General features: G+C 40.0%; 1 protein-coding gene across 11 annotated transcripts in view; it reads left to right on the top strand.

The window, feature by feature from the left end:
• The window catches only part of LOC121690241 (ribonuclease inhibitor-like), a 100,295-nt gene that overhangs the window by 29,737 nt on the left and 58,586 nt on the right, over positions 1-11,972 (top strand). For 2 of the 11 annotated variants that reach the window (XM_042070682.1, XM_042070683.1), the window contains exons 1-8: positions 342-564; positions 1,740-1,836; positions 4,469-4,576; positions 5,175-5,291; positions 9,181-9,250; positions 9,442-9,637; positions 9,793-11,578; positions 11,721-11,894. The exons of 2 other annotated variants lie outside the window; for them this stretch is intronic. In XM_042070682.1, the coding sequence (XP_041926616.1) occupies positions 1,787-1,836; positions 4,469-4,576; positions 5,175-5,291; positions 9,181-9,250; positions 9,442-9,637; positions 9,793-11,578; positions 11,721-11,894 (2,501 nt within the window). In that variant the 5' untranslated portion in view covers positions 342-564; positions 1,740-1,786. Of the gene's footprint in view, positions 1-338; positions 565-1,016; positions 1,119-1,739; positions 1,837-4,468; positions 4,577-5,174; positions 5,292-9,180; positions 9,251-9,441; positions 9,638-9,792; positions 11,579-11,720; positions 11,895-11,972 lie in introns of those variants that run through there. 7 more of the 11 variants (XM_042070681.1, XM_042070680.1, XM_042070679.1 and 4 more) reach the window with 5 other exon arrangements.

Raw genomic sequence — 11,972 nt, 5'->3', positions numbered from 1 at the left:
GAAGCAGCCTCCGAGTGGCCCAGCTTGTGGTCCAGACAGAAATCATAGGAAACTCTGAGAAAAGAACATTGCACAAACAACGTAAAAGTGGTAGGTTTGCTGTTTATGTAGTGTGCAAGATAAAAGTGGTGTATGTTCATGTAGCCTACATGTGCAAGCGAATATATGGCAACATTTAATTTGTATTCCAAGCTATTCCTGATTTTAAGCCCAGGGGGCGCTTTATCCATCACTGCAAGTTCCTACCTGGTTATTTACTGACGAGCCAGTAATCAGTGTGAGTGAACATGTGACATCTGCCACACCCACAGAGAGAGAGCAGACCAGTGAGAGAAACAAGAGGGAAGAACAGGGAGACAAAGTCCACCAGCTACATGTTGTTACTTAACCAAGGTGTCCAGTCAACACGCTACTCCGACTCCATTTTGAGAAAGAGAGCAGTCGAGAGATTCTTGTGGGCCGGGGCTGTTCAATTACAAATTCTGATTTTCGAACCAAGAAATGAGACAGATTTTCAAACCAAGGAGTGAAGCTGGGCCATATATGTTCAGCTGGTAAGCACAGGTAATGACACAAAGTACTGAAAAACAAGTCATATTTATTCATGTTTCCTTTCTGAATTTGGTTCCTTCAGAGATTGGCTTAAAAAAAAGTTAAAAAGTTTTTGATGTCCTGTATCAGATGTGACCCCTTGAGTGTGATTATAAACTGCCATTCAGAGCGCTATAAACACACTCTGGCACTTTGAAACCGTTCATGAATTTGTGTTGATGCAGTACCAGAGTGCCAGTGTGTGTGGAGTACCAGAGAGCTTTGTAATCATCGCAGCAGAATCTTGACAAAGTGTTTCCTTATGTACGGCCTACATAGCCTGTGCAGTTTTTTTTTTTTGCATTTGACAAAGACAAATAAGCAGCTCATACATCAACAAAGGTAAACAGCTACTGCCTTAACAATGAACCATCCAACTATAAAAATCTATCCACATTTTGCATTTTGGTGTTTTAAAAATGCAGGCTATTCCAGTCTACTTCAGTTTCCAACTTCAGATCAGGAATAATGTCAAACACAGCAGCCTAGATGTTCATGCACGGTTCATATTCATGTTTTGTTAACTGGTGAGTGTTAAACTACCAAAGGTCACTTTTATTACACTGTCATATCCCGGAGGTCATAAAGCCGATCCCTTTAGGAGTCAGCTACAGTGGTATAAACTGTGGAGATAATCTGGGGAACAGCATCCATTTCTGATGTAAATGTTGTGCTTTCTGTGTTGACTCCACTGATAGAAATTAACTCTGTTTGCATTGACAGTTGCAGAGTTATCTGCTGCTGCTGATTTCTATTACTCTAATCATGTCCACACTCTTTAATTCATGTGCACTGCAATTCCCAGCTCACTAATGAAGGAAGAATGGAAGACAGATACAAGCATACGCACGCACACACGCACGCACGCAGGCACACACACACACACACAGATTATTGCAGATGTAAATGTAACAGTAGGTGTGAGAAACAGAGGCCTACAGTATATCATACTGGTACATTGTTTCATGAGTCTCTGCTGAGGCATTATTTGATGATGGTCATTTGCAGAACATTACTGTATTCTGTATTCTAAAGCCTTCTGTGAGTTGTTTGTTAGGCTTATCTCAGAAAAAAAATCAAGTGAGATCAGCAACATTGAGAAATGTTATGTAGTAGATATACACGCTGATTTGATGTTTTCATTGTAGCTTGTCATGACGAAATTTATCTGGATGCAATGAGGAGTGGCTGAAACATGGAGAAACGAGTCAAGATACAACAGGAAGCCAGTCTAAAGGGGCAAAGGTAGGCAACACATGATTTAAGTCACGTTACTTTGCTTATAGTCATCTGTTCTTTGCTATGAAACAAGAAATGCAATAGTTTAAAGATGTTATTATTGTATCATGTGAGTTGAGTTGTTGTGTTTCAACTTCCTTCCTACAACTTACAACTTCCTTTACACAGCCACAGTTTTATTGTGCTTTCAGTGCTTAAGAGATTTAGAGCATGAAGATAAAGTGTTGGAAAACATTAAGGATGTCGCAAGACTATGGGTTATAATTTACACAACATAGCAACAAATGCTTGTTGCATTAATAAAAGCTAATTTCGCCAGAATTCTTTTCTAATTTAACACCATGCAAGCAAGCAGTGGTGCTTGGGTACAGTGTACAAACTGGAAGTTGGACCAACATTAAACTTAACCTCTGTCATCTATATTTTTACTACAATATTTATCTTAAGACTCAGTAAGGACGATGGAAAATCAGGATCCAGGCTTTTATTCTTTTCAATTAGGGGCCAGTGCCCCTCAAGGGAGAGATGCATGTTTGTGTCACCCCGTCATGGGTTTCACCAGTATACTCTTAACTATACAGAAACAAATCTTAACCTTATAAGTTACACACAAAGAGAAGGAGTGACCTCTAGTATGAATATGCAATATAAAGGTGTGGTGTGTGGGGATGTGGTCTCTTGTTGTTGTGTCATCAGGCCTGGTCAGCTTTATTATTATTTAATTCACACCCATCCTTGCTCCCTAGTCTATACAATAGAGAGTCACACCTGAGGATAAGCCAAAAGGTCCCTAGACAGTGCCTAGTGAATTCTAATCATTCAAGGATAAACAATGGATACACTGCATACAGACCAAAGACACGCACAGGGTACACATGGGTACAAAAATCACAAATGACCATAAGAAGTACACAGTATGTACATTTACAGAAATGATTCTGATTCACAACACTTTCAGAACCACTGATCTAAACCATCGAACACAAACGTTAAACTCTGTCACAAAGTTTGGGAGGATGATTGACAGCCATCACTCAAATGTAAACCCTCCTTACCTGCCCACTACATCACATGCTCTTGAGTTGCAAAGCCTCCCACCTCCTCCCCTTTCTCCTCCATTTTCACTATTAGCTCTATGCTCATATTACCTCTCATCTATAAGGGGTGTCAGTAGACATCACTCACATGTGATCTCTGCTATTGGCATCCCAGGACCACTGCCAGCTACCAAGCCAAACATGCTTATTCTCAGCACTCAATGTCCGATGGGCAAACTAGCGAATGCTTGATTAGCTTTTGACACGTACATGCGTTCATGTATCAGATGCAGGGTAGGAATTTCACGGCGGCCATCGTCGTTGCCTCTTGCGTTGGCCGTGAGGCCCTTTTGAAAATCAGAGGTTTACAGGCCACGGTGGCCTTGGTGCCCCCTTCTTTCAATATTCTGCTTTGCATCCTACTAATAGCGATTTTTATTTAGCCTGTGGCCTGTCAAAATAATCTTAGCATTCACAGCGCAAATTAATTTAGTCTTTTACGCAGTGGAGAAAGTGACAGCATAAGAAAGAAAGTGCGTCCAAATTCACCCATTCATCTCAGTTGAACTACTCGCGAAGTAGCCTATTCATCACAAGTATTACATGAAAGAGCTTTTTCTCAGCTTTTAAACGATGTTACCCGATCATTGCTGAGTTGAACGGTTCGCGAGAAAAGTAAATAATATAATTCAATTTAATCATACATTCTACTGAAGGTTTTGCGTCCCATGATCTCCCAACCCATTCATCTCGGTGGAATACTTCACGAACCCTTCTTTTAACACACGACAAACCATATAAGAATAAACAGCAGACCTTACCGAACACAAAGGTGTAAAGCAGTCCCCTGTACAGTTAGCCATTCCAGAGTAATCCAGTTTTGAATTTGCAGTACATTTCGACATGCATGGATGTCTCCAAATTTGGGCTTTAAGTTTTACAATGTGTTTAAATTGTTCCACATGATTTCATAACGGGCCAAATACAAAATAAATGTTACAAATATCGCCTAGATATTAGTAAATCAGGACAGCTGACTGAGTTTGTGAAAGTAGCCTTAGCCTAATGATCACAAAATGCTAAGCATGCATCTAGGCTATTTGAGTTTCTTAAAGCTGAGCTGTGGTTAAATTGTTCAATACATGATTTTATAACAGGCCAAATATAAAATAAATGTTATATATAGCCTAGATATCTGCAAATATTAGATGATCAGATGATTTACAGTTCTATGTAATATGTCATGTTTCATGTTTTTGTAATGTTTCATACAGTGATGCAGGTCTACTGCAGTGAATAGGCTAAATAAAACTTTGATCATTTTTATAGCCTACTACTGTATAGTTAACTTTGGCCTTGGTGCCCTGACATGTGGCCTTTGTGCCCCCCACCAAATATGCCCAACTGAAGGCCAAATTCCAAGCCTGATCAGATGTATAGTGTTCAGGGAGTAATGGCTACTACTGTACAACAGACATGTCAATCATGACCATTATCAAACTGCACAATTCATTTCTGTATTATATATTTGTAAAAGATGTTGTGAAACATTTAGGAAATGTCAACTTTATAGAATGAATGTATGTGTTTCTGTACCACAGCTCATTCCATCATGAGAGGCCTCCATCACCTGTGCCCACTTGTGTGTCCATGAAGAGTGACCGCTCAGAGGATCGCATAATATATTTCAAACAGGATGATGGAACAAGGCAAGTCCATAACACTGACTGCTGAACTTGCATAGTCATCTGTTCTTTAATGGGAAACATTACACACAATTGTGTAGAAGATGATATTGTCCTCATGTGGTAGTGAGTCGAGTTGCTTCCTTTACACAGCCACTTTAAATGAACAAGAAACGCTTTTGACGCATACATACATGTGCCAGATTTATAGTGTTCAGGGAATAATGGCTGTTATTATGCAACAGACTAATCTATAATGCGCATCAAACTGCACAATTAATATATGTATTTTAATACGTAGGATATTTTACAAAAATATTGTCTTGCTTTTTAATCCATTTAAGCACAGGGGTTAATTGACAAACATTTCGGCCTGATGGCCTTCGTCAGGCCGAAACGTTTGTCAATTAACCCCTGTGCTTAAATGGATTAAAAAGCAAGAAAAGATTTTTGGAGTGCGACCATTTGTTATTTTCTATGAGTTCCCTGGATTACGCACCCACAAAGAAACAAGAGAACAATCGGGAGAGCGCAGTGTTTGCCAAGAAAAGGACAAAAATATTGTGAAACATTTAGGATATGTCAACTTTATAGGAAGAATGTATGTTTTTCTGTACCACAGCTCATTCCATCATGAGAGGCCTCCATCACCTGTGCCCACTTGTGTGTCCATGAAGAGTGACCGGTCAGAGGATCGCATGATATACTTCAAACAGGATGATGTCACAGATGGAACAAGGCAAGTCCATAACACTGAGTGTGTGTGTGTGTGTGTGTGTGTGTGTGTGTGTGTTTGTGTGTGTGTGTGACACAAAAGAGGCCTTAACCCTTTCAGACAGTTGTAAACTATGTAACAGTATAACACATTTTTGGGTTGGTTAATCATGGTTATTTTGTCCAAACTTAATTTGGACAGTATTAATATATGCATTGCTGTGTTGTAACTGCAGTTACAATCTTGTATTACAAATACAATATTAAGTTTTTGGTGACATCAATCCATGGCCGACAAGGATAGCTATGTGCAAAAACGCCTGGGGTATATCTTTGAATTTTTTTTTTATTCCAGTAGGCCAATTCAGGGAAAAACAATTATCTGCATGTCCAAGACACTGTCATGAACATGGCTGTGTTTTTTTTTTATTAAAATGTAGAGTATGTAGAGTAAGATGCCTTTTTTACACAACAAAAAGCAACTGTCCCCATATGTGGATGTCATGCAATATAGGCATCAGACTATCAGTAAGTCGGGTTTGTGCATTGTGCATTTAATGTTCTATTTGTTAAAAATGGTTTGAATTATGATTAAAAATACACCCTAAGTGCATCACCATAAATATTTATGCAATTGACAACTTTACACATGTATATGTTGGGCCTAAATGTGTTGTGTCTTTATCAGTAGTTATTATGACCGCCGCGCAGCGAAGCGGCGGTCATATAGGTTTAGTCAGATTTTTTTTTTTTTTTTTTTTTTTCTTTTTCGCATGCCCAAATTTCCGTCAATGATTCCCGGGACACTGAAAGACCGGGGTACACGAAACTTGGTGGGCATGTAACCCCACATGGATAGCATGGAACCATCGTTTTTCGTTTTGATCTGTAGCCCCCCCGCTGGACTGGACCCCCCGAAAGGAGGGTAGGGCAGACACAGTTCTCTGTGAATCTTTTATGGTATGTTGGTCTCAAGGGCCCACATCAACCTGGCTCATAATCACTCATTTGTGATTTGCCCCCCACACCCGCCCCGGTCAAAAATGAAAATGCAATATTATTCTGCTTTAATCGCCCCTATCTTCAGTTAAGATGTTCAGAACTGCACCAAATTTTATGTGTATGATTGACCTGGCATTATCTGGGGGTATACCAAGTTTCGTAGAATTTCATCCATGGGGGGGTCTAAAAAAATTAGGTTATGTGTACATTTAGTGACTGTACACTCATTGGCCTGTAAATGGCGGTGCACACATATACACATGCACACACACAGGCACCCACATACTATCGGTATTAGAACGGCCGATACATAATTACAAATTCAGTAGGATTAAAAGAAAGCCAAAATAAATATTCATCATCATCATCATGGCTGCATTTTCAGTATTGGCGATAAGTAGTCGTTTGTCCACTAGATGGCGCATCGTTGCAGTGAGACGTAATTTTGTTGGAAGTTAAAAGTGGGTTGGAAGAACAATGGACGCTTCCTACAAGGACTGTAATTTACCAAAGCGAACATCTAATAAGGATAGGACGATGTTCACATGAAGTGTAATTCCCATTTCTTTTTGAAGCCGAAATAAATCTGAGGATGTTTATCGGACATGCTTGGTTTTTACTGCAGGTACGTTAATCTTGTAATATCAATAAGGACCTAGGTAATGTTACCGTTAGCGTTGGTTGAGTGATGGAGGCCCATTTGATTGATTGCATTTGTAGAAAACTATAAATGCGGTTATACCAAGCAAATTGATAGCAGCACTGTTTGTATCTTTCGACTGTCATTTATTGCATGTGCTACAAAATCATTCTGTGCAATGGAAGATTTACCAACGTTACACCGGTCTGATACAGTTTTGCCTATACATGCGTGAGACTGAGACGCCTGTTTATTTTGTTTTAAGTGCGTGCAGGGTGTGAGAGGGGAATCGATGTGCTTTGATTCCAGCTTGGCAGTTGTCGTCTGTGAAATTAAAAAGCACGTGTGTGTGAAGTATCCAAACAATGACACCTTCATTTCATTATGGCTGCTTTAGCAACACACCTTAAGCTACTGTGTAGTGGGTCCCATTTAGAAGTGGCTACTTCATTCGCGCTTTCCTTGACTCATGGAGCTGCGTGAATGTTATTACAACATTCGCCACGATATGGCAGTTTAAGTCCGCTTGATACTGTAAGGCGTAAGCCATTGGTTTCCAAAGGAGATTTTATTTGTGTCGCCAGCATAGCCTATTGACAATTTATGTTGTAAATAGGCCTACCTTATAATCCTACCTGTAGCTTAGGGAAGCTAACAGCTTTCTATTAGGATCTAGTTTGTTAGTTACCGTTTTGTCATAACTCCCTGATGCATTTTTGCATTTAGAATAGCCAGAGCGTGTATATCTCAATCGGAAAATTAAACAATATCGGCTGCCTATGGACTAGGCTGGGTGAACCCAGCCTGATCTGCCCGCTATTTATTTTTTGATTTCTTAAAAGATTGAGCTTGGTCTGATGAAAGCCAGACTAGCCATGGACCTCAGTTACACAATGCAAGGGAACATGAATCAGCCTATATTTGCACGAACAATAACGGACAATAGCTCTTCAACTTTGGCCCGTTAAAATGTGTATGAACTGTCTAGCGACGCATTTCATCAAGGCCCATTTGGACATGACAGTTATTTGCACCACTGGTTAGATGTAAAACAGCATTTCGTTTCAGACTACTGTTACTTAATTTGTGCATTAACAATAACGTTTCAGACTACTGTTACTTAATTTGTGCATTGACAATAAAGTATTAGATGAACTAAAGATGACTAAAATCTTATGTAGAAGAAGAAACATCCATCCATCCAAAAATGACCTTTGTTTTTGATAGCTGTTGAAAACGGCATGGAACTGACAGAGATGTTTTTGTTTATAAATACATAAAAAATAAATAAATAAATAAATAACATTATGCTGATACCTTTTGCTTTTCCCAAATACAATGTAGCCTACAGGTGTAAGTGACCTTTCATCAATCCAGTTGCAATGGATGAACTGTGATGAACTGCCCTACTTGTGATTGTTTAGAGATTTTAAAGGTTTTATAACAATGCTACATCTTCTTTGGCTATTCTACAATCTATTCACCTTTTCAGCACCAGTAGGCTACTTTCTGTGCAGCCGCACACACACACACTCAGGCATGCCAAACAAGCATACACAAAAGTTTCAAGAGTGGGGGATGGAGTAAAATATGGAGACAAATTGAAGTGCGATTTATTTTCGTGGAACGGATGTACAGGACTGAGCGGCGGTCATATTTTGTACCGCTATGCGGTACATCTAGTTATCTTTATTTTAAATTAGGATTTTTTTGGTTTGTTTAATAATGTTAAATTATATGTATAATTCAGCATCATAAATGTCAGTGGTGGCTTACATATATCCCATTTTACCCCTTTGTTGGTGTCGACATACGTGGATAGTTAAATATCTTCTAAATAAAACAACATTTTGCTAAGATTTTAAATAGATTCCCAGTTTAGGTCAATTTTATATAGAAAACCAGCCTTTAAAAAAGCTAAGCAATTTATTTCATAGTGCATGCATGAAACACACACAACATCATATCATCACTCAAAACAATACGCTTTGTTTTGCCCTCGAAGATAGGGTTGGTGATAATCAAGAAAGATTCTAATTTGAACTCAACAGGCAAATAAATGGACACCTCTTTCAGTGCTCCATGGGGCTGTGGCAATAATGGCACGTGTTTCTGATTGGGTGCAGTAGTGTTGTGTGTGCAGGTGCACAATCTGTGATTCTGTCTACAGAGCCAGGGCTGTGTGTGAAAACCCAGAAGTGTATTAATATGCCAGAATGTGACAAATGTAAGATGGCTTAGAAACACTATTCTTTTCATTCTAAATACTCAGAGGCCAAATGGAAGGATGCAAACCAGCCAGTGACCAGATTACCCAGGGGGACCTCAAGCACATATTCCAGGTTTGGTTACAACCATATAATGCTTCACTGATAAACACTGTTTGCAAACATTTGATACTAATGATATTTCCATGATTAATATAACACTGCTTATTCATTCACATTTCTTTACATGTAATTGATTTCAATTGTTGACAATAAACAAATATGGGTATTGTAATGCAAAGTGTAACCAAATACTTGTACACCAGGTGCTCGAGGAGAAGATCATCACCTTTGTTAAGAATGAGCTGAGGAGATTCAGGAATATTGTGAGTCCAGATTACCAAGAAACATTTGAGGGTAAACAGTGGGATGAGAGTGATGCCAGAGAGGGGACTCTCAAGATTGCACTGCACTTCCTGAGGAACATGAAGGAGAAACATATTGCTGACAAACTGCAAGAAAGTAAGAAATGTTCCTTAATTTGCAATTGCAATGGTTGTCATCAATAAGCTACATTACATAAACAAAAAAATGCTGAAGTGGATGATGAAATGGAAGTCTTTGCTGTTGGTGGCTTGATGAACATGATTATATTGTTTTATTTTTTTGTGAATTAGATGAAAAGGATGTGGTTTGTCAAACAGAGCTGAAGCGAAATCTCATGAACAAGTACCAGAGTGTGTTTGAAGGCATACCCAAGCAAGGGAGCTCTGCTCTGCTGGAAAAGATCTACACAGAGGTCTATATCACAGAGGGAGGAAGTGGAAAAGTAAATGAGGAGCATGAAGTCAGGCAGATTGAGTCCATATCCAAGAGATCAGCTGGACAGGAGACATCAATCAAATGCAGAGACATCTTCAAGCCCTTACCTGGCCAAGACCAGCCAATCAGAAGTGTGATCACAAAGGGAGTAGCTGGCATTGGCAAAACCGTCTCAGTTCAAAAGTACATCCTGGATTGGACTGAGGGAAAAGAGAACCAGGATGTCCACTTCATATTTCCACTGCCTTTTCGGGAGCTCAACCCCATGAAAGACAAACCGCTCTCTTTTATAAAACTTCTCCACCATTTTTTCTCAGAAATGAAGCAATTAACTTTTCCCACCCAGGGGAAGTACAAAGTGTTGTTCATCTTTGACGGACTTGATGAGTGTCGACTCCAACTAGACTTCCAGAAAAATTCAGTCTTGACTGAAGTGACAGAGGTCACTTCATTGGATATTCTGCTGACAAATCTCATCAAGGGTAATCTGCTTCCCTCTGCTCTGCTTTGGATCACTTCTCGACCCGCAGCAGCCAATCAAATTCCACCTCAGAACGTCGACCGGGTCACAGAAGTACAAGGATTCAGCAACCCTCAAAAGGAGGAGTACTTCAGGAGGAGAATCTGTGATCAGACTCTTGCCAGCAAAGTCTTCGCTCACATCAGATCATCAAAAAGCCTCCACATTATGTGCCACATACCAGTGTTTTGCTGGATTGCTGCTTCTGTGCTTGAATTTCTTCTAAAGACTGAAGGACATAAGAAAGTTCCAAAGACTTTGACAGAAATGTACACGTATTTCCTTGTTTTTCAAACCAAGCAGAGGAGTCTGAAGCTTGAAGGAAGTTATGACACAGATCCACAGTGGAACCGGGCTAGTCTCCTTGCTCTTGGAAAGTTGGCCTATGACCAGCTGCAGAGGGGTAACCTGATCTTTTATGAAAACGACCTGAAAGAGAGTGGAATTGATGTCAAAGAGGCAGCAGTACACAGTGGCATTTGCACCCAAATCTTTCGAGAAGAGTCAGGCCTTCATCAGGAAAAGTTGTACTGCTTTGTTCATCTGAGCATCCAGGAGTATCTTGCCGCTTTGTATGTAATGCTGATGTTTATAACTGAAAGGATGGATCTCATGACCCAAAAGCAAGCCACCAGAACGATCAAAAGCAGACCAGCACACAAATCCATGGCCACCTTACAGAAAAGTGCTGTGGACAAAGCCTTGGAACATGAAGATGGGCGCTTTGATCTTTTCCTCCGTTTCCTGCTTGGCCTCTCTCTGGAATCCAACCAGAGACTCCTACATGGACTACTGCAAAAAGTACAGGATGAAAGCAGACAAGAAATACCCAGTTACATCAAGACAAAAATCAGAGAGATTCCATCATCAGAAAGAGTTATCAACCTCTTCCACTGTCTGAATGAAATCAATGATCACTCTTTAGTGGAGGAGGTCCAGAGCTTCCTGAGTGCAGGGACACTTTCTGCAGCCAAACTGTCATCCACACAGTGGTCAGCTCTCGTGTTTGTACTTCTGACATCAGAAGAAAAGCTGGATGTGTTTGACTTGAAGAAGTACATCAGGTCTGATGAATGTCTCCTAAGGCTGCTGCCAGTAGTGGAGGAATCCCAAAAGGCTCTGTGAGTAGAATTTCAAAATTTGTTTTGACTGAAAATGAGAGTGTAATGACATTGATTAAGAAGCACGACTACACTAATGTAGTTATGGTATCAAAGTTCTTTCCAGAGAGTCTGTTAACCGGTGGAATGTTTTCCCCTTAAGGCTTAACAGCTGTAGGCTCACTGAGAGGAGCTGTGCAGGTCTGGCATCTGTCCTCAACAAAGCATCTTCAAAGCTGAAACATCTGGACCTCAGTGACAACAGTATTGGAGATACTGGGGTCCAACACTTGTGTAGTGGATGGGGTGACCCAAGCTGTGCACTGGAGAAACTTGGGTAAGACATTTTAATATTTCTTAATGATCCAGTCTATGGCTTCATTTGTGAAGTATGATGCATGTGTCCATTGTGTGG

The sequence above is a fragment of the Alosa sapidissima genome, chromosome 18 (assembly GCF_018492685.1).
Source record: "Alosa sapidissima isolate fAloSap1 chromosome 18, fAloSap1.pri, whole genome shotgun sequence".
Taxonomy (NCBI): domain Eukaryota; kingdom Metazoa; phylum Chordata; class Actinopteri; order Clupeiformes; family Clupeidae; genus Alosa; species Alosa sapidissima.
Note: the sequence above shows the minus strand (reverse complement) of the source record. Positions and strands in the feature narration are given on the sequence as shown.